This window comes from Lutra lutra, chromosome 8, assembly GCF_902655055.1.
Source record: "Lutra lutra chromosome 8, mLutLut1.2, whole genome shotgun sequence".
In the NCBI taxonomy this organism is placed as follows: domain Eukaryota; kingdom Metazoa; phylum Chordata; class Mammalia; order Carnivora; family Mustelidae; genus Lutra; species Lutra lutra.
Window position 1 is genome coordinate 98,222,317 of NC_062285.1, and position 23,753 is coordinate 98,246,069.

The window sequence follows — 23,753 nt, forward strand, 5'->3', positions numbered from 1 at the left end:
GGGTTCAAATTCCAAGCTCATTACTCATTAGCCTTCAGACCTCTCCAACACCTAACCCCCTCATCTATAAAAGAGGGATAATAAAGATATAAGGATCCATCTCAAAGAGTTGTCATAAAAATTAAATGACCTGCTGAATGTAAGGCCCAGTACATACTAAGTAGCAAGAAATGATACATGTAATTATTTTTATGACAGAGGGGACAGACATGGAGACAGAGGGAGAGAGACTTTCCAAATGCCCCAAACACACTATCCTGGTTAATGGTAAGAAGTATGAAACAACTATTGATTTGGTCCATCGAGGCTTAATTGGTCATAAACATATCTTCTTAATCTGTCCTCCTAAACTGGGTCAGAACTTCATAAGAAGCTGGAAACAAAGTCAGAAATATTCTTGGATTTTTCTTACTGCATAGTGACAGAATAATCAGTCAAAATCTGCAAAACGGAGACATGTTTTTACTTTAAGGAATACTCTTGCTAAAAATTAAGTAAACGCAAAACCGACGCCCCCCTCCCCAAATGACCTATAAATGCTAATTACCTTGTCTTGAATTGTAGCCAGGACTTCCTGGAATGCTTGTGCCTTCTCATCTGTTTCACTTAAAAGCTTTATATTTTTATAGAGAGTCTCATTCAGAATGCGCTCGGACTGAAAATTGAAAAGCATTATTAAATTATTCATGCTGGAAAGTAGTATTTTGATATTTCAGACTTTTCTGGAATTATCAAATATCATGTATATATACATACATCAGATCTGAAGGTAGCTCCCAGGACACCTGCTGCCACCTGCAGGAGCAGGATCAGGAGTAAGCCTATGAAGAACTGAAAAAAAAGAAAACAAATAGAAGACGTATTATCCCCAGGGCCTTCAGTCACATCTTGGGACATTTGGGCTTGGCGCATTGTTCTGCAATCAGGATCACATTACCATTGGAAGAATAACCACGTTCCTCATTTATTCTACCCTTTGCCTCAAAAAGACAATTTTGGGCCATTAGTCGTCAAAAACCTTTGTTTCAAACACCGACTAAGCAAAGCGGTTAAACCAAAAATTTACTGAGAGGATTGTAGACGTCTGTGTGATATTGAACGGAAGGAAGTTTGAACATTTACATACATACAATTATTGGAATATTCTTACTCTTTTTTCTTCATAATGCAAATGCAAACTCGCACACACTTTAGGACAAACTTCAGAAGGGAGTTCAAAACAAGTTTTCTACCGTTAGCAGAACCACCTGGGATCTCATTATAAATGTATACTTCTGAAACCTGCCTCACATCTACCGAATTCTAACTTGAAAGAATGCAGCCCACAAATTAGTTTTTCTCTCTTTAAAACAAGCTCCTCAAGTAATTAAGTCTCCCAAATTGCGAATGAGGCCTTATTGATCAAAAGGCAACCACTAGGGATACTATTAAAATCCTGCTGAGTTCTGTGTCTCTGCCTTCCCTCATAATACACAAACTGTTACACGGTATCTTTCAGGGACTGACACAATACTTATTCTATGATAGAAACAAGCTGAAGTGATCTCTGTAAACACTAATGTTAGCTTTTATCTAATAAATATGTCAGGATCTTTTTCTAATATTTTTTCTACATCCGTTTATAATTTTCTACTGTACATGGTAAAAGTAAATGTCTGTGGATTATCCCAACCCAATCCATCCTCCCTGAAACTTTCTAAGCAACAAATCTGATTACCTCACTCTCTTACAATTTTGTCAGCATGGAATAGGATTTGGCGCTGTCCGCACTCAGACCCATCTCCTATCATGTACTAAAAACAGCCTCTGTCACACTCTAGCCGCACCCGAGGCCTTGTCATTCCCTAAACATGCCAGTACCATGCTGACAAACTCTCTCTCTGGAAAGCCCATCACCCCCTCACCCACACAAACACCACTTTCACTTCTGCTTCTAGCTTGAAAGTTCTCTCCTCTATCCTTGCCCTCCTCTTCTTGGGCCATACACACTATAGCTAATAATTGGCTTGTCTGTCTTCCCTAATGGGTTCTAATTGTCTTAATGTCTATGTATCTTTTAGCCCAGTATCTGGCACACAGCCATGTACTCAGTAAGAAGGGAGGAAAGGAAGGAGGGGGGAGAAGGAGAGAAGAACGAAGGACTATAATTTCTTAGGGTATCCTCTAATCTAAGCTAAAAAATATTAGCCTCTATTAATCAACCCCCTTAAACAACAGTTAGAGTTTCCTCAGTCTTGGCAAGTCTTTTTGACAGACAATGGAAATGGAAGACCATCCTCAGAAGTCCGAATGTTGGGTGTTGGGATCTATCTGGAGAACTCACCAAAAGAAGCAAGCAGCGGCTTTCTCTCACGGCACCACAGTATCCCAGGAAACCCAGAATCATGACGATAGATCCCACAGCGATCAAGATGTTCACAGAAATATAGGGGCTAGTAACAGAATTCCCAGTGTTGAGAATCTGAAAATAAAAAAGAGATGAATGACAGAAAAATCCCTTTCTTCCACGTTGGTTGTTCGACAAATATCCATTGGGTACTTAGTATGGACCAGGCCCTATTCTGGCACCTTGAGATACTTCAGTGATTTCCAGAAGCAAAAAAATCCCTGCTTTCAAGGAGCCTCCATTCTTTTGAGGTATTACTTACCTGAATAACATTTTCCAATTTATATTTTTCTAAGATGATATATTGGATGCCGTATTGAGGAAATGTCACAGACTTTTAAAATGGCAATTTTCTTTTAAAAAGATCTTATTTATTTATTTAACAGATAGAGATCACAAGTAGGCAGAGAGGCAGACAGAGAGAGGGAGGAGGAAGCAGGCTCCTGGCTGAGCAGAGAGCCCAATGTGGGGTTTGATCCCAGGACCCTGGGATCATGACCCAAGCCGAAGGCAGTGGCTTTAACCCACTGAGCCACCCAGGTGCCCCTAAAATGGTGATTATTTTTAAAAGCTTAGAGGGATAGGTACTTTCACCCATGATGCGACTTTTGGTTTTCATATTTTGTGTTTTATACCTAAGAGTCACATAGTAAACCATGCATATTTTATGGCAATCTAATTATTTAAATTCGAAAGGCAAGTTCCTCAAACTACCAAGAGACCCAACAGTATGAATGAGTCTTAAAAAAAATTAGGGTGAGGGGGCACCAGGTGGTGGGTATTGTAGAGGGCACAGATTGCATGGAGCACTGGGTGTGGTGCAAAAATAATGAATACTATTATGCTGAAAAAATAAAAAAAAAAAATTAAAAAAAAATAAAAATAAAAATAAAAAAAAAATTAGGGTGAGCCAAGTAAGCCATATTCAAAAGAGTGATTGCTGTATGATTCCATTTATATGACATACAAGAATAAGTAACTCAGAAATCAGACCAGTGCTTGACTTTGAATAAGACAGGAGGGAAAGACGGAACCAACTGCAAAGGGATATGGTGAACATGTATGGGTCGATAAAAACGCTTTGCATGTTGATTGTAATAGTGATCATGCAGATCTATACATTCGCCAAAACAAACAAAAATATTTAAACCAAGAAAATAAAGCTAGTTGCTGACATTCCATGTAATTCTGTCTCCTTGTTCCCAGAAGGTATGGTCTTTAGAGTCATCAGAAACTCTTTATTTTGCCTGTTAAGCAATGGTATATTGAGGAACACATCCTAGGGCTCCTTATATGGGCTTGGGCTACCCTCCCTGCATAATTCAGTTTTTCTCTCCAGTAATACAGATACCCCTTCATCAGCTTTCTGATACCTAGCCTCAATCTACCACTTGTTCTCCAGATAAATCATAAGCGAAAACTGAAGCCTTGAGCCGATTCTGTATGTGAGTGCTACTGAGATCTAATCCATTGGTATGATCTCTATCTACCGGGCTATTTCCAGGGCAAGTCCTAGCTGTTACACTAACTCAGAGACTCTGCCTTCTAGAAACTGCTGCACAGCATGTGGGCCAGCATGTGGACTCCCTTAATAGGAAATACATTAAAAAAAAAAAACCTGCTAATAATAATGTGTATGGTTTTTAAAGACTTTAAAAACCAGCTTATAACCTAAAGGAAAGCTTCATTCAACGTTAATAGAAAAGAATGCGCTGAAACTGTAAAAGCATTAAAACAAAGATTTATACTCTAGTCAGAGTCCTTATATATAACTAAGGTTCTAACCCCAGACTAGTCAACTAACCTTGTGGGGCCCTGGTTTCCCATTTATAAAGGAAACTGGGTCAGCCTCTGTGATCCCTGAGGCCTCCTTTGTCTCTAAGAGTCTATGCTTACAGATAATGTTTCAACCTCCATATTTTGAAAGCGTGGTTATGTCCTAAAGATTTTTTGTTTGCTTTTCAGTTTTTTTGTTTATTTAATTGTTGTTTGCTTGTTCATACTGGAGCTAAGAAATCGGTTTTGTTAATAAACACATAAGGCACCTGGGTCAGAGTAGATAATGACCCAAAAAAGCAGCAGAGGAAACCCCCTCTACCCACCTACCATCAAACATCGCTCCCCTAGAACATTGTGGTCAGTGCAGGTACACCTGAAGGCGTCTGAGAGGGATAACTCACTGTCTTGTCAGAATTCGGCTTATAGGCCAGACAGAAATAACAGGTCAAATACCTACAGGTGAGACCATAGAGGGCAGCCAGCATTGAAATGAAGCAGTTGTAGAAGACTGGTGTGGGCCGCATGACCCCTTGCCAGAGACTGGCCAGAAAGCAATGTGTTGGATGCCTGAGGGTTTGTTGTTCCCAGACCAGCCCAACAAGTGGCTCTTCTTTTTCAGGCAAGAAATGGAAATCTGAGTTCAGGTGTTCGTTCACTCCAGGAAAGGGAGAGCAGAGTTTCAAAGACTGTCTTGGATGAACAGTGTCTGTGTGGGTGAAGACAAAGGGAGAATGATTTCTAATGGCTGAACCTTGAAGAAGACTCAGAGTGTTCTTTGAATTCTAAGAGATCTCCTGAGACAGAATGGCTGCCCACAGGCTTTGCCTCAGGGTGCTGAGTTTCCCTGAGGGAAAACAAAGTGTCCTTAGCAGAGATACTTTGAGCATAAAGAGATATGCTAAAATTTGTGCACAAAGACTTCCCAAACATTCTTTCTTTCTGCCTTCATGCTCCAGCTTTTCCTTGTAAAACTGGTGCCTCTGTTTTTCCCCTACTAAAATTAGTTCTTTGCAGTCTTGATTCTTAGTCAGAGACTTTAGATAAAAATAAATCAAGGGCACCTGGGTGGCTCAGTGGGTTAAGCCTCTGCCTTCGGCTCAGGTCATGGTCTCAGGGTCCTGGGATCAAGACCCACATTGGGCTCTCTGCTCAGCCGGGAGCCTGCTTCCTACTCTCTCTGCCTGCCTCTCTGTCTTTTTGTGATCTCTTTCTCTCTGTCAAATGAATGAATAAAATCTTTAAAAAAAAAAAAAGAGAGAGAGAGAGAGAAAGATAAACCAAGCCAATTTCACAGAAGCCAAGCAGGTTCCTGGTGTCCGAGCAGATACGGACTTTCCATCTAGGGTTCGAGGAAGACAGAGCACAAGAGTCAAAACGTAACAGAAGATGCTGCCTCGCTCTACAAATTCATTCTGTGTCCCCAGATGTGGAGTCCCACTCTCTCAAGGACAACAGTTTTCCTTTAATAGGTTCAATGTGTGGAATTTCTTAACAGACTAAACACCAAAGTTGTTTACCAGAAGCACTTGGGGGAACGAAAATGTTCCCATATCAACCAGAAATAAAGTGAAATAAAAGACAGGCTGCACACACATCTTAGAAAGGCAAAAGCGTCCTATGAATAGGCAGCTGTCTAATATCTGGGCTTAATTATGCGTCCAAAAGTCAGACGTCAGCTTCTAGACAACAGAGGTTCCGCGTATCTTCAACTATCCTTCTCGAGTGCAAACCCAGGGCCCAAGGCCACCTGGAAGTCCCTATTAACATTTATCCATATAAAACCATAAATGAAATCCAGATGGACTAGGATGTTACCGACTAGTTTGCCACACCTGTCCCTCACCCAGTTTCCTCACTGTGGGAAGGCACCAAATGAGGAAGCTAACTGCCCCTGTGATTCCTTGGGTTCTCTAAGGTTAGAAAGCAAATTTGAAAAAGAGAAGAGGAGATAAGGAAGGAAGGGAGGAAGGGAGGGACGGGGGGAGAGAAGGAAAGAAGGCAGGCAGGCCAGCAGGAAGGGAGGAAGAGGCAGAAAAGCCACCCAGTTGAGGAAAGGAATCAGAACAGATGTTAATTTGCTTTTAGTCTCTCTTACAACAAGACTGTCTCCAAAGGCATTTAGCTTCATCACAGTATAATAAGAATACATTACTTTAATCGCTGGTTTAGTGTATCTTAATAATTATCAAATAAGGATCGAAATTTCTCTTACAGGCAGAAACTTTATTTGGGCAAATAAATACCTTGAAAGGGCTCTAGCAGTAGAAGATGGGATCCTGAATGGTGGCAAGAGCCCAGACCACAAAGAATAAGGGAACTGCCGTGCATGCGGTTAAGAATAATTCGGCGGGTGGAGGGCCCCTCAGAAGAAGGGGGAAAGAAGAATGGAAGCAGGGGAGTCAAGGAAATGATGCCAGCTATTCTGTTGGGTAGAACCAAAGGAAGAGCCCCACGCGCCTCCCTCCTCCTCTCTCCCTCATGCACTCTTTTGCAGTCACAAAGGGGATGTAGTACGGAACGGAAACCGCCCATGTGCGTGCGATCCAAAGACTGGAGCCAGAATTTAACTCTACGAACTAAACTTCATCCTGACCTGTGAAAATCTTGGTAAGCGCTTTGCCACGGAGCGTGGAATGGCGCCTGGTGAAGGATGGGCTTGCGCTAATCTTATCTAGATAGCAAGAGGTTGGACACCCCTGGCCCATGGCTCAGTTAACCCTAGTGGGACTGGTCTCTTACTATTCTAAGGAGTCACCCTCGATGCCAGTTGGCACAGGTAATTAATTACCAACCACCTTTGTACTTTGTTGCCTTTAGATTCAAATTCTTCTTCTCCAAAAGAACTTCTCCTCTTCTTTACTTTGGACCAACCTTCCACCTTGGGATCAGCCAAATGACGGTCAGTACCTTGTACTACAGACACTGTTGTTGCTGTGGAAGAATGGCAGTCTGTCTCCTCCAGCTACACTTCAGGCCGGCCTTCCGCCCATAACGAAGGAGCCTGATTTCCATTTTAGCCCCTTCCGATCTCCACGTTCATGGCAGTCTTCCTATCTTTGAAATAACACCCCTCCATTCTCCAAAAGGATTGACCCATGCCTGGCACAGTGCCAGGAACATAGTGAGTAATTAAATTTGATTAATTAAATTGAATTAAATTATAAGATCACATACCAGCACAAAGGACATCAAGCAGTTAAGGAAAAGGCTATAGAAATATTTATATTATTATTGTCATTATTTTCATCATTGGAAGAGAAATAACCTGTTTTGGGAGCGGAGAAGTTTGTATCTATTTATTTACCTCTTTATCTTTGTTAACTCGTATCCAAATTGCTGTTCCCAGGATCAGGATGCCACATAGCTGCAGAAAGAAAAAAAAAAAACGTGTTAGAGGACAACAGAGATAAGCTGCTACTCTGACTGAACACACCCCTAGATCATAATGGCTTATCACTAATCATACATTACCACCTAAAAGATGTAAATCCGGCATGTTCACGTGCAGGTAATTGCTAAAACGTTCCACTAAACTTGGTAAATTTGTTAAGAATAATTCTGTTTCCCATCCACAGTCCATTCATCGGTCTGCAGACGACAAGTCACTACCACTACAGGGGAGAGGAACAACAGTTTTTCATATTTCAACACTAACTCTGTGTTTTTGCTAGATTATAATAGCTGAAAGATAGGTCACAACAGTTTAAAGACAAAATATCCTTACTAGGTCCCTGGGTTTGTCTCAGAAGCTGTCTTGGACCAAAGGGGAAGAAAAAACTAAACATCAAAACATTCCTTCAAGATTCTAGAAGCAAGAAATTGGGATAGGCAGGGAACAGTAGTACATCTGACAAAATCTTCAGGTAAGCAACAAGGGTTTACACTTTTTGTACCCAAATAAACTTTTTAAAAAATAAGCTGTTTTAGGTCGTAAAACTTACCCAGAGAGGAGGAACAATGAGCAACAGTACTTAAACTCTTAAATGCATTTAATGACTTTCCCAGATTATTTCATTTGGACCAAAGCCAACACATAAAATGTGAAACACATTTTACTTTTGTGTAAGGAAAACCCTTGTCTTTCAGGGTTTGATTTTGTTTTGTTTCATTTCAGATATATATATATATATATATATATATATATATATATATATATATATGTTATAGCCTCAAAAAAATAAAATCAAAGCTCTATCATTAAAGAGAGATGTTGAGAACAAGTTTGGTAATATAGCAAACATAGCAGCGCTCACAAGATTTTCTAGACTGTTCTGGTCATGGGGTGCTCTGACAGAGAAATTCCTGAGTCTTCTGAAGCTCGCTGACCTTGTCCTACCATTGCTGATGTGCATGGTTGAGCCACGCCAGCAAACCCAAAACAACCAGTTCACTTTCAATGGCTTCTCATTAAGTCTACCCTGAATGTAGAGTCAAAGGCTTTGTTAAGGAATAGGGAGTACCATTAGCAGCTGAAGAATCGGAGAATATCTGTGTTGTCTAAAAGATCTCAAGAAAGTCATCTGGGTTCAAACCCTTCCTTTCACATCAAGGAGCTAGAACCCCAAGAAATAACAGTTCTGTCATGAAAATTCAGCCCCACTCCTAACCCAATCCGCCCCTCTACATGCTTTACTCTTACCAAATAAGGAAGGCAATGGAAAACCAAAGCCCCTTCTCAAATCGCCAAATAACCTGCACAATTTAATTATCTTACAGTCACACACTGGCATACACCATAAAATTCAAACCACTGAAAAGACAGCTTTAGAGCCTGACAACCCTCAGTTTTCACCCCCTTTCCACTAAATCCTAATTTCACTTGCAGATGGAGATAAATGCTTATTTTAGTAGTTCTGTGTTAATAAGTCTGTAAGGATTTATGTCGAATGATAATGAGACCCCCTGAGATTTTCAGTAATTTACAGCAGTTAGATTTTTGTTTGTTGTTTAATTTGTTCACGGATATTTTCTTTCTTTTTCTTCTCAAGTAGATTTACATTGATTGTCTTAATAGTTGCTCTGGCTTTTAGCTTTAACTGAACATAGCATTAATTATCCAACTAGCTATTATGATTATTATCCTTATCTGATATTAATTTATGAGACTATCAGTGAGAAAACCGTAGGAACTCCTAGAGACTAAGACTTTGGTTTTTCAAACCCTTAACTTTTGTCTCTGTGTGGCTCTAGTTTACTTTTTAAATCCTTTTACATATCAACTCATTGAGAAGTCAATGAAATCAACCATATTTTCCCTTCAAATGATAACTTTTAGTCTTCTCAACCACAAAGTGTTATCTGCAACACTAACTTTAAAAGAAGGAGTATGAAAACCACAAGATAGGGGTGCCTGGGTGGCTCAGTAGTTAAGTGGAGTCTGCCTTCCGCTCAGGTCATGATCCCAGGGCCCTGGTATTGAGCCCCGCATCCGGTTCCAGGCCCAGGAGGAAGCCTGCTTCTCCCTCTCCCACTCCCCCTGCTTGTGTTTCCTCTCTCGCTGTGTCTCTCTGTGTCAAATAAATACATAAAATCTTAAAAAAAAAAATACCACAAGACACCCTTACACACCTATTGAAATGGCCAAAACCTGAAACACTGACAATCCCAAATGCTGACAGGGATGTGGAGCAACAGAACTCTCAACCAATGCTGATAGAAATACAATCTGGTACAGTCACCTTCGAAGACAGTTTGGCAGTTACAAAACCCAACATACTCTTATCCTATCATCCAGCGTTCATGCTCCTTGGTATCTCTCTACATTTATGTCCACACAAAACCTGCCCAAGGATATTTATAGCAGCTTTATTCACAATAGCTAAAACTTGGAAGCAGCCAAGATGTTCTCCAGTAGAATAAATGGATAAATAAAGTGATACATCTAGACAAGCACTAAATGTTATTCAGCACTAAAATGAGCTATCACTCCATGCAAAAACATGGAAGAAACTTAAATGCAAATTATTAAGTAGAAGAAGCTAATCTGAAAAGGCTACATACTATAGGATTCCAACTATATGACACTCTGGAAGAGGTAAAATTATGGATTAGTTTTAGATCTTAAAAGATCGGGGGTTGGGGCGCCTGGGGGCCCAGGGGGTTAAGCCGCTGCCTTCGGCTCGGGTCGTGATCTCGGAGTCCTGGGATCGAGTCCCGCATCCGGCTCTCTGCTCAGCGGGGAGCCTGCTTCCTCCTGTCTCTCTGCCTGCCTCTCTGCCTACTTGTGTTCTCTCTCTCTCTGTCAAAAAAAAAAAGATCGGGGGTTGCCAAAGGGGATACAGCATGAATAGACAGAGCACAGATGATTTTTAAGGCAGTGATAATACTCTATAATTATGGATACATGTCAATGTCATTATACACGTGTCCAAACCCATAGAATGTACAAAACCAAGAGTGAGACCTAATGAAAACTATGGTCTTTGGGTGATTATGATATGTCAATAGAGGTTCATCAACTGTAATATGTGTACTGCTTTGGTGAGTGATACTGAAAACAAGGTAGGCTATGCATGTGTGGAGGTAAGGTGTATGGGAAATGTCTGTTTCATCTTTTCCATAGAATTGTACACCTAAAACTGCTCTTTAAAAAAATCCATTTATTTTTAAATTATTTTAAATAATTAAAAATTAATTTTTAAAAAGAAAAATAAAGAGGGGCACCTGGGTGGCTCAGTCAGTGAAGCATCCGACTCTTGATTTCAGTTCAGGTCATGATCTCAAGGTCGTGAGATCAAACCCCACACCAGGGTTTAAGATGTTTAAGCTTAAGATGCTCTCTCTTTCCCCCTCTGCTCCTCCCCACCCCACTCGCATGCTCTCTCTTTCTTTCTAAGAAAGAAAGCAAGAAAGAGAGAGAGAGAAGGAAAGAAAAAATAAAAAGAAAGAGAGTAAAAGAAAGAATATCCAATTATTTCAGAAGTCAAGAATATTTTGCCCAATTTCAATTTCTACAATTAGCTAAATTTTCTTAGAAATTTTGAAGTTGGATACATTGTCATTTCCATCGCTATCTATCTTTTCTTCTAGCTTAATCTTAAAAACAAAAGAAACACATGTTTAGAACATGCCAGTCTCATCTTATTGAAAAAACTTACATATAAAAATCAGACTAAATAATATAAAATTATTAAATTTTATACTGACTTTAAAACTAAATTTATTTTCTATCAAGAATAATAATTCTAGAGTCATGGTTGATATTAACCTATTTTATCCCAATTGTTACAAGACTAGCTATCATAATGGTTCTCTGAGCCCTTTTCCAATTTGGCTTTGGGTCTTTGTCCCCCAGCCTTCTTATACTGTCTAAATAATCAAGAATATAAATTAAGATATAAGTACCTAGCTCTGAAGGTAGTCATTGTGGTTATCACTCAGCTCCTATAACACATCTTTCTTTTTATGGAATTAGGATGCAGTTGGTTTGAGCCAACATTCTAAGAAATTAGGTAATAATTTTGTTGTTTGCTTAGGAGCATGCATGCTATGGACCGAACTATATCCCTCCTGAATTTACATGTTAAAGCCCTACCCTGCAATCTGACTGTATTTTTTTTTAATTTTTTTTTTCAGCATAACAGTATTCCTTGTTTTTGCACCACACCCAGTGCTCCATGCAATCCGTGCCCTCTCCAATACCCACCACCTGGTTCCCCCAACCTCCCACCCCCCGCTGAGATAGGGCTTTTAGGAGGTAATTAAGGTTAAATGAGGTCATCAGGGTGGCATGCTAATCCAAGATGATCGGTGACCTTATAACAGAGGAAGAGATCTCTTTGTCTCTTTCTCTCTCTCTATGCACCAGCAAAAACCATGTGAGGACAAGTCAAGAAGGCAGCCACCCGCAAGGCAGAAAGAGAGCTCTCACCAGGAACCAAATTGACTGGCGCCTTCATCTTGGACTTCCAGCTTCCAGAACTATGAGAAAATAAATTTCTGTCGTTTAATCCATCCAGCCCATGGTACTCTGGTATGGCAGCCCAAGCAGAAAACAGGGCACAAGCTGAAAACTACAAAGTGCCAGGAGGAAAAAGGGAGGTACCATCTAGAGCAAAGATAAATGGTACAGAACCAGCTGATTTGTCCTCTTCTTGGATACAGTGTCCGCCAATCATCCCTACTCCTTCCCTCTCAATTCTACCTTTTGATTTATGACAGTGTATTTAAGGGGCATTAAAAATGGAAGAAAGTGCACAGCACTCTGTTAGGGGAAAGTATGGATCATGAGCTCTATCATTATTGGCCCAGAATGGACACATTTTCGGTAAGCTTAAGGGAAAGCTTCCTATGGGGCTCCTGAAAGGCTATAAAAGAATAAGAAAATATCCAAATGGATAACCTGGATGACTCCAAGATCTGTTTGTTTTTTTTTAAAGATTTTACTTATTTATTTGACAGACAGAGATCACAAGTAGGCAGAGAGGCAGGCAGAGAGAGAGGAGGAAGCAGGTTCCCTGCCGAGCAGAGAGCCCAATGTGGGGCTCGATCCCAGGATCCTGGGATTGTGACCTGAGCCGAAGGCAGAGGCCTTAACCCGCTGACCCACCCAGGCGCCCCACCAAGATCTATTTTTATGGTAATCCAAAAACACCTCCGGCCATGAATGCAGGAGGCAAGGATTCCAAGAGCCCTAACATTTTAGGACAGAATTGCTTTTGTTGATTTTCAACTTTCTTTTTTAAGTAAAGATTTATTTAAAAGCCTAGTTCCATGGCATTGTGGTTAAGATGATGCAGAGTGCGCCATTGTTGCCTGTGAGAATTTTTTTTAAATATGAGATTATTTTTTTTTTCCCCATTTATTGTATCCTCTTCTTCAGGAGTACAAATTGTTCTGGTTTTCCATTCTCTCGTCTACCTTCTTCCACCTCATTTATCTCTTTCTGATTTTCCTCTGGGAGGGTTTCTCAATTTGGGATTCTCTCTCACTGTTTCCATTTAATGTTTCTGGAGTGGATTTTAACTCTGTCATTGGGTTTCTGGTTTACATGAGGTACTTCTTTAGTTTTAGTTTTTTCACCCCATTCTATGCTTTTCCAGTTGACCTTTTCTGCTCTCATGGCCTTCATCGTCTGTTTCATAGGGAGTTGTTTTCTGCCATTGCTCTGTGGATGCCAATTCCCAGGTCCTTTCTCCATGATGCTGGAGTATTTCTTTCAGGGATGTGTGCTTGTCCTCTAAGGTTTCAGAGTTTCCTGTCACTTGTTCAGCAGTCTTTATTAGGACCTACGCTGGATTTTCCCTTACTCATTTTTGAATAAGATGAGACCCATTCTGATATATTATTCAGTGAGAGTAGGCTTTGCACTTTGCCTTACTCTAGTGACATGGCTGACGGTAATTCTCAGACCTCCTGTTGGAGGAGAACTTGCTGGGCCTTCTCTTTCCAGGCATGGCCTAATGCAGCTCTGACTTAACTGACCGTGCCTCCTCTCACTCACACATTATCTGCTTTTCTGATGCTCTACACCAGTGGAGTTACTTAAAAACTTCAATTGTCAGCAGGCTCTGCCCTCATGGTTTTTCAGGCCCTAGTGACTGATTATTTGTTGTATCAAGGACTGGCAAGCACATAGCAAAGTGTCTCCAGAGTTGCCTTCATGTGTCTCTTCTCAACCCAGTAAATAAGCCAAACGCCCAGTACAACTGCTGAAAATTCTGATTTTAAGGAGCTCTAACTTTAGGAGAAAGAAATCAAATTTAGGAGGATGAAATCAATACTTCTTTGTGACATAAATAGGGTCTGGGTGAACACGCTTCAGGTTATCTTTGCTTCACTAAAGCATAAAATCACTAAAATGTACATAAATTCAAAAATAGGTAAAGAGAGCTGGATGTTGAGCATTTTATGAGCATGGTTACGAGTTAATGTTTCTGAATCATAAAACGGATGCAAATTCAGGGGCCACCTGGGTGGCTCAGTCAGTTCAGCATCTGTCTTCGGCTTAGATCATGGTTTCAGGGTACTGGGATCAAATCCCGAAATGGGCTCCTTGCTCAGCAGACAGCCTGCTTCTCCCTCTCCCTTTGCCCCTCCCCCTACTCATGCTCTCTTGCTCTTTCAAATTAAAAAAAAAAAAAAGAAATGATGCAAATTCAGGAATATTTTTATCACTTTGCATCAAAAGCACAACCTGCAGAACTGTACATACATTTGCAGGGCCTGGGGCAAGGACACCAAGAACAAACAGTCCACAGCCCACAGGTCTCTATATTGAGAAGTTATCATTCATGGTAATAAACATATATAAAATGTTTCCGATCATCCAACCTTGACAAATGTGCCCACTTAATCACCTGGAGGACAAGATTTGATTTTGAATTCTCTGACTCCTCGGAGTCTGCTATCAGCAGAGGGTGGCCTGGGGAGAAGTGCCCTGCCCCTGGCCCTCACTCCAGGCTCTGTCCTTGAACTCCAAGGGACAAAACAGGAATGACTGTGGATGCATCAGCCTGTAAGCCAGGCCTGTTCCAACCTGCTCCCATTCCAGCAAACAGAGCCCCACACCATGAAGAAGGGTCTAGACCCTTCTAAGGGACCCTAGAAACAGGTTTGGAGCCATTTGGGCAGGGAAAATGGGGGTCTCAGGTCCCCAGCTTGGAGGCCAGGCTCAGGGTGGTTCAACAACTCCTTGTCCCATGAGGCCAGAGGAGGGCCAGAGGAGGGCTAAAATCATATTTCAGTTTTTAAAGCCAATTATGTATAAAATATTACCATGCCAGACTCTAATACTTTTAAATTAAAAAGCAATATGATGGGTGGCATTGGGGGAAATTGCATTAATTGCACTATTACTGCATGTGAGTCCCTGGCATTAGGCTCTCAGAAGGTATCTTATTTAATCTTCACAATTAACTCTCCTGGATAAAATTATCATCTTCATTTTACAAACACAGAGACTGGGGCACAGGAAGTCAAGGAACGTGTTCCCGTCCACAGAAGAATATGGAGCAAAGTCAGGATTTGAATCTCAAGTCTATCTGCTTGCAACATATGCTTTCCTTCTTTCCATTCCCCTCATCTGTGCTAGAAGAATTTTCTGCCTCCATCATATTTCTTGCCATCTTATTTCTGCCTCTGTTTCAAAATCCAGCACTGGAACTGATTTCTTACTACGCAGCATAGTTGCATATTTTTGTCTCATAAAAATGTCCATACAATGTTGGTGGAAATGTCTGCTTCTTAAACATTTCTTTAACGTTCGTCTGAGTTTTTTTCTATGCCTTAACTCATTTAACCTTCCCAACAACTCTAGCTCAGTTTTAAAGATGAGGAATTCTAAAGCACACAGAGATCAACACATTTCCCCAAGGTCACACGGCTAGAGAGGAAGGAGCGGAGGTTCAGTCTGGCCTCTCAACCCCTGGGCTTGGCTGCTTCTTGTCAGGGTTACAGTTCCACACGACTGCGTAGTGGCAGGAAACCACTGCATTTACCAAGTTCACACATTCCAACCATAGTCATGTGTTTAACCTGGGAGATTTCATCAACTGACAGAATGAAATATCATCGGGCCTGATTTTTTTTCAGCTTCCTCCATCTCAGTTATCTCTGTCTTGACTCTCTTTTTTGCTGCTGGCCCAGCCAGCCAGGAGACCCAGGCACCACAAAAAATACAAGGAAAAACATCAAAATTCTGGTTCCTGGACTCCCTCCAAGTTCTGACTTCCTTCTGCTCTCTTCAGATGGCTTCAGGTCCCAGCACCCTGCATTTGTTGATATGTTTGGCTCTTACAACCTGGCTCCTCCTTCTCCCCTTACCTCAGTTGGGATTGGTCATGTGACCTCACTCCACTTTCCTTCACGCAGGGCTGGCCTCTCCATAGCTCCCTTTTCGGGCGTCCTGGAGTTTCCATGCGTCCCTGGGCTCTGTGTCCTGTGCTTACCCAGAACAACTACCATACCCCAGCATCTACACTACTCCCCAGCCTGACCTATTTGAGAGGACCATAAAGGAAAGTTGGGCGGCTCATCTCTTCTGACACAAGACTTGGAGAAATAGATTTTGTACCTGGAATTTATCCATTCTCTACAACACCTCCACTTCCTGTGACTTGCATCCAACACTAGCATCAGTGATTAAGAATGATTTCCACTTTTACATGTTTTTCTTCAATTGCTAATTCTGACAATTGGAAATTGCCCCATATTTACGTGACCTATCTCAAGTTCTCTCCCAAAAGAAACTGGTATGTTTTGCTTACATGACCATATGCATATCTCAGAGATATTTCAACATCTGGCCCTATTTTGCGAAGGCTTAGTTTTGCAAGCTACACCAGAAGGAATGCATTTGAACACATAAGGCCATGGATATCTATGAGAAAACCACATCAGTGGGACTGTTAAACTTGTTGTTTAAGTAAACATTAGGAATGTGACAAATTGCTAATTTCCTATGAAGGATCATAAAATTCCAATGGGGAATGCTGGGTTGGGGATAGAAGGGGGAGTAGAAATAGCAGTGGTTCCCTAACCTCAGGGACTCCTGCTATCTAAATTTTGAATGAAAATGTTGATGTCACCTGTTGGCTGAGAAGTTATCACTGGCCTTTACCTCCATTCCTCTTACTCGAAGACTCCTTTTCGAGATGTGTCATATAGAGATTGTAGATAACACCAATATGCAGATGGGAAGAACAAGGCCTTTTACCCGAGGGAAGATAGAAATATCTAACTGAAATCTAATGCATTGGAAAGACTTTTGTCTTCATTACCAGAAAAACAAGAGATAATGGGGACCATAAAATAATCAGAGAATCCGGGGAAAGCAGTGACAATATCTGGGTACAACACAGTAAAGATCTCTAATCTTAAATATATAATCCTGAACCTATAACATGCCCCTTGCCTAATCACTCTTTGTCATTTCAGCTTAAAATCCAGATTTCAAATTCCTGAGTAGCTCTTTAATGGAACACCGATCTCCAATGTATTCACAATCTTTGTGAATGCACTTTTATAATGCTGTTTTTAAACAATATAGATATATTTTAATGATTTCATAATTTGAAGACTTTTACTAGTTTAGGTACTTTAGAAGATCTTATTAAAATAAGAAGCATGTATTTATTGACATATTCATATTTTGGCTTGTTTAAATGGCCCAAATACATTTTGTGCCTTAGAAAGACAAGGTTTGTAGTTTTTTAAAAATAAATCTCAGGACTTCTGAAGAAAAAGCTGATTCCAGGTCTAGGGTAAGAACTAGGGAAACAAGCCTGGAACATCTTGTGATACCAACGTGAAAGAAGTTACGCTAAGATCGTGTCAAAAGGACTGAGGAGCCAACTTGAAGATGCTCCCCAATGGCCAAAGATAAAAGAGTTATAGAAATGCTTGCTAATTACTGTTGCATGATACCAGGAAATTAACTCATCATTTCGAAATTGGTTAAGTAAAGAGTAAGAAGCATTTATGCTGCCTTTTTTCTTTTTTTAATAAAAACTGGGTACTACTGGTAACCAGTCAATAAATGCTGGGTTTCTCTATATTGAAAGTATTCCCGCCCATACATGAGGTGATGGATACAGAAAATCACCAATTTGGAACTCTTAATGGACTGTTTCTTAGGTTCTTGAGCATCAGGTGGCAACCAGCATCACAAAAAGTGACCCAGTCAGACAGTATGACTGTATGGCCAATGAAAGAACTCAGTATCACTTTGAAAGTAGTTGTGCTCCCCTGCCCCCCGCCCCTCAAATAACCACCTGAATCCCTTCAAGGTGACAAATTCAATCACTAGATTAGAGATAATACAGAGGACATGGGAACATGATAAACTAGACCATGGGTATGCAAATAGCAAACTCCAGACTGTGGGAAATGTCGAAAGACCGACAACACACATTAATACATAAAATTTCAAGGGCCAGGGGGGAAGACATAAAGATGGAAGGAGAACCTAAAAGTGAAATTGACATACAGGATATATCAGCCAATGGCAAAGTGTGAACCTTATTTAGATTCTGAAACATCCCTAGATGGGTATTCGATAATTAAGGAATTCTTGTTAAGTTTTTAGTGTGATAATGACATTGTGGTTACGTTTTTCTCTCTCTTTTTTTTTTTTAAGAATTACTTCTCTTTTAGAGATATATACCAAAATGTTTACAGATGAAATGATGTATCTGGGATTTGCTTCAAATTCGTACAGGGTGAAGAAAGTGAATGAGAGCACACACACAGAATTGCCTTGATGTCCTCACTGTTGGGGCTCGATGATGGGGTTGATCACCTCTTTCTATTCTGTGCATGTTCAAAATTCTTCGTAACAAAAAGCTACAAACAAAACCAATCGAAGTACATAGGCATCCCTTTGTTTATATTCTACTCTCAAGGTTTAACCAGTTTTAAATATTTTAAGGGAAGAAATTTACCAGGACTAACTTTAAAAAACTGGCATATATTCATGATCTATACTTAATATTTGTAAAAACCAGTCTGTTTTTCTAGGGAAAAGAGGAAGTAAATGGACAGATCGTCTTTATTTTATTTGTTTATGTTCTCATTTATTTCACCAATATTTCATCTGTACTCATGAGGGTTGCTGACATTGAATGGAAAGTCATTCTGTACAAGACTGTATTCCTGTAGTTGTTTAATTAGGTACATCATTGTTTTAACAGGACAGAAGTTTACCAACATATAGATACCAGCTGCCTGTTTACTAAAGGTAACCAGGTAAAAAACAAAACCAGAACTCTCTCCTGCCTATACTACATAAGCCATTTTTTTTTTTTTTAAGATTTTATTTACTTATTTGTCAGAGAGAGAGAGAGAGGACAAGCAGAAGGAGCAGCAGGCAGAGGGTTCAGCAGGCTCCCTGCTGAACAAGGAAGGAGTCCTATGCTGAACTCGATCCCACACTCTGGGATAATGACCCAAGCCCAGGGCAGACACTTAACAAACTAAGCCACCCAGGCGTCCCACGCAGAAGCCATTTTTTTAAATCTAGTATGCAGGGGCACCTGGGTGGCTCAGAGGGTTAAGCCTCCGCCTTCGGCTCAGGTCACGGTCTTACGGTCCTGGGATCAAGCCCCACATCGGGCTCTCTGCTTAGCAAGGAGCCTGCTTCCCCACTCTCTCTCTGTCTGCCTCTCTGCCTACTTGTGATCTCTGTCTGTCAAATAAATAAATAAAATCTTAAATCTAGTATGCAAAATAAATTTTTCATTTAAGGACATTGGACTATTTCTACTGATTCACTTCTGAACAATCATTAATTACACCTACATTACTAAAAATGATGTCGATTGTCCAACATCCCAGCCTGCCTTTTACTTTTTGCCTTCCATATCTTACTTTTTCCATTTTCTAAGATTTAATGTGACTTATCAATTTATTTGCTGTCTTATGTCAACAGGCTTTCAAAAAAACCCATAAGACCTGCTAAAATACCAACCCTGTTGATTAAGAGGCAGGGTGATGACACATGGAAATACTAACTTTTTTTTAACCTAGTTTAACTAAGTTAAATTTTTCCATGATTAAATAATTGTATTATTTCCCTCTCAAGTTTTTTATGACCCACTGTTTCTTCTTTGGATCTCTGAAAATGATCCCTTCCTCACATCCCTAATTGAACACCGCACCATTCACCTGTTTCAGACCCAGATGTAAAGATTAAGATTCAGGGGCTGGGCGCCGGTGGAATCAGACCAAATTTTTCCCACAAGATCCTTAAACCAGGGAGGCCTGCATGATACACAACGCAGAATCGTTGTCCTTTAATTAAGGGATTTTTTTTCCCTCTGTGATTGTTTTACAACAATATCAAAACATTTATGAAATGTTTATCCTCACAGATCCTGAAGTCCACTTTTCTTGAGTCATTGGCTCATTTTCAATTACTGAAATAACCAAAGAAAGAACAAACAAAACCAAACAAGTAAATGGAAAATACATTTTCCTCCTCCTCTTATTTCTCTAGTGCAGAGTCTGTTCTCATTTATGATATTTGTATCAAGGTCCCCCTTTCTTGTCTAAAATTGATAATTAGAAAAAAAAAAAAAAACAACACTTACCCAGAACAAGAAGTTGAAGAGAAACATAGAATATTTTATACAGCCACTCACACCTGCCATGTCGGAAAACGATCAGGAATCCAGATGCCGTGAATGTAACTGTTCCTTGTAGGACTGTCCAGCGATATGCTCTGGAGTAATTTGCCTGCAGAGATTTCTGTGCCCACGGCTTCAGAGTAGAAATAGAAAGCAGAGGAGGAGTGGAGGGGAATAATTCAGTTATTAAAGTGGATAAAAAATTAACCCACACATTTAAATATCACAAGGGCTATCACTAGGCGAGTATGTTCTTTTGCTTGTCATGGCTCCTGGGGCAGCCGGCCAGGATATTTATGATCCTTTCTCAAAAAACTGCCTCCTCTAAAGTAAACAGATATCAAGTTAAGGAGTGGCGCTGGATCCGAGTGAGAGTGGCACGGCGATACGAGGTTGTTGGATTTCAGAAGCCACAACTTGACTTCCTGCCCTCTGTTTCTACTATAGGAAAGCAAGACTATTTTGCTCTGACATAAAGGGACAGAGTGTCTCAACTCGTTTTTGCATTGCATTTTCTCGACAATGCAAGATTTCTCCTGGGGGCAATAGAATGCATTTAGAAATGTGCAAAATCTGAAGTCTTACCCCCCAGTCTCCTTTCATCCTGAACCCCAGAGTCCTGGGAACAACCATGACATGCACCTGCCTTCCAAAGCTTCAAACTTCAAAACAAGTCCGTGGAGCTGCTATGAAGACAGCACAGATACGGGAAGTGGGGAGGGAGAGACTTCCCTGCCTATGACAAGACCATTCAGCTTTTACCTTTATTTCTTTACAGTGTAAAGAGTCACTTTCTGACTGCCTCATTGTGTTCATTTTATAATGTGTAGCCATTTTGATGTTCAGTTTATTGTTAAGGCTGAAGTACTTCCCTTCCCCTGGTAAGTTACATCCAGCAACAGCTCCTCTCCACAAACTCAGTTTCTGGATTCCTGGTCCTCTTAGACAAAGAAATTCAAAATGAGAAGGTGGTCACAGTTCAGTGACCATAGATTGTACAATTTGTTTCTAGTGCTAATAGAAGGCAGCTGTGGCAGGTAAAAGGCAAAATTCTCTGACCTAATCAGGGAGGTGTGGACTGCTTTTGTATAAACAATTTGGGTCATGCTAGTTTCCACATCCTGCCTCTAAAAGGGAGTTCTTGTCTCCCTAAAGAAAAGAACCCTATACTTCAAAATGTTCTGGCGGGGGGCGGGGGGGGGGGATAATTCTTTAAAATCTTTGTTAAGTTCTATATAATAAGCTAGCATGGACCTGTAAAAAACTGGGTCCGTTAAAAGAATCTTTTTCTACTTTTCACTGACATATAAAGGTGCTCTTGAAACAATCCCACTCCCTGAGTATGAACACAATGTATTTTTATTGTATTGGCATGAATAATATTTAGTGTGAAGGCCAAGTTCAGGATTAGTTCAAAAATAATGGCTTAATATTTAAATAATCATGAGAATTGTTGGAGTTCTATGCTGTTACATCTAGAAAATGGAAATAATTTCACAAACTTCTACTGAGGTATTAATGTGGATAGGATTATCAGAAGCTGAAAGAAGAAACTGGTTTTGATTGAGTGAAAAGCCAAAACGGATTTGAAGTCCTAGAAATGGTGATCAGCTGGAGGTAAAAATAAAAAACAAACCTATAGATAAAAATGCTGTTTTGTGGACAAGAATGTATTGAGTACTTACCAAATTTCAGTTTAGAATACATTTTTAAAAGAATATAATCTTTAATTAAATCACTAATGAACTCTGAAACACAAAAATCAATGGATGCGTTTTATAGAAAAATTCCTTTTTGTAGAAGATTCCGATGTCCAGTTCAAAATCTAAATGAGACAGTTCATTCCTCTGAATTCCTATCCCAGTAAATTTTGTAATCACATAACATTTACCAAAGTTAATACTGTGGAGTCCCTTTGTATTCCTCTTTCTTTATTGCCTGGTATCCAATCATTTCCCACAGTGTGCTGAGCTCCTAAATATCCTTCAAATCTTGTTCCTCCATCTCTCCTTTAGCTACTGTCATTATTCAACCTGTTCCCCTCTCTCATTCCATAAGAACCTTAGTTTCCCTGCCAGTCTCTTCCCCCTCCATCTGCCTTAGCACTCCAGAATTTTCTTTTTCATTCTGTAAATCTCTTCATAAATACTTATTGATTATGTAATTCCCCTGATTAAAAGCCAATCAAAGGATGGCTTCCTGTCACCTACAGGATATGTTCCAGACTTCTTAGAATGACTCTAATAGCACAGGATAGGTAGGCATGCCTCTGCCCACCTCCCAGAACTTTCTCCCATTCCTCTCTCCCTGGCAGCCTCTATCTATATCGGGTAACCAGTATCTATATCCATGAAATTGATTCACAGGACCAGAATATTTCTTGGGATTTTATGACTCTGTGTTGTGTCACCAAATTCTGGGAACTACCAACATGTTACCCTTCGCCCTTCTCAAAAGATCAATTGTCAAGTAAGGAAAAATAGTTTATTTCAGAACTTGTCAGAATCCTAAATTGTGGGGCACCTGGGTGGCTCAGTGGGTTAAAGCCTCTGCCTTCAGCTCAGGTCATGATCCCAGGGTCCTGGGATCGAGCCCCGCATCAGGCTTTCTGCTCGGCAGGGAGGCTGCCTCTCCCTCTCTCTGTGCCTGCCTCTCTGCCTACTTGTGATTTCTGTCAAATAAATAAATAAAATCTTTAAAAAAAAAATCCTAAATTGCTGATATTCTAGCAGGTGACAAAATACATAGCAATTCCCCAATGAATGGGACCCCGGAAAGTATTTTTGAAAGGCATATCTTTGAACCAGTGTTACAGCACTTACTTATAGAAAAGCTGATCTAGACGAACATCCACATTTTACACATAAAAAAAAGTGAACCCCAAGGAGATTCAGTAGCCCAACTCCACAAAACTGGCTAAGGGCGGAGCTCTTTAGCTCTAGACTGGAGGTCTCATGATGGATGATCAGATATCATGACAGACAGATATCATGGACAGACAGTATTCTGTCCACTTGCACCGACTATGTCTTATGTTATGTAATATGATTATAAGATGAGTCAGGTACCACCTTAGATCTTAAGAAGTTGTTCTATGCAGATATTTAACAGTGGGAGGGCGGAGGGAGGGAGGGTCTGGGGAGTGTCAGTAATATATCAGACCCAGGGAAATGCCAGGCTAAAAAGGAGAGGTGATGGAGGGTAGGATATCACAGGAAATGACACTGAAGAAAAGAGCTGAAGAAAAGTCTAATAAATTAGACAGAGGTTTTGTGCCAAGTATTATCACTTGTAATAATTCATTCAGATCCAGTTAATCATGAAAATTCTCCATAAGGCGGTAATAGTAAACTAGGTGTTGATAGCAGTATGGGGACCCTGGCATGGAGGAGAGAGAGAGAAATTCCTTGTGTTCAGAGTAAAGGGCCTAAATAAAGCCATCAGGTACCCTACATGAAATACAAAATTTTCTCTTGGTCATCAAACAAATCAGGCATACATTTGGGACTTGAACCAGCAAGCAA

General features: G+C 40.3%; 1 protein-coding gene across 1 annotated transcript in view; it reads right to left on the reverse strand.

The window, feature by feature from the left end:
• The window catches only part of TSPAN8 (tetraspanin 8), a 31,772-nt gene extending 11,265 nt beyond the window's left edge, over positions 1-20,507 (reverse strand). Inside the window, exons 1-5 of the mRNA XM_047742819.1 lie at positions 20,194-20,507; positions 7,470-7,529; positions 2,324-2,461; positions 757-831; positions 548-655 (exon numbers count right to left, since the gene is read on the reverse strand). Of these exons, the coding sequence (XP_047598775.1) occupies positions 548-655; positions 757-831; positions 2,324-2,461; positions 7,470-7,529; positions 20,194-20,253 (441 nt within the window). The 5' untranslated portion in view covers positions 20,254-20,507. The remainder of the gene's footprint in view (positions 1-547; positions 656-756; positions 832-2,323; positions 2,462-7,469; positions 7,530-20,193) is intronic.
• Positions 20,508-23,753: the final 3,246 nt, after the last annotated feature.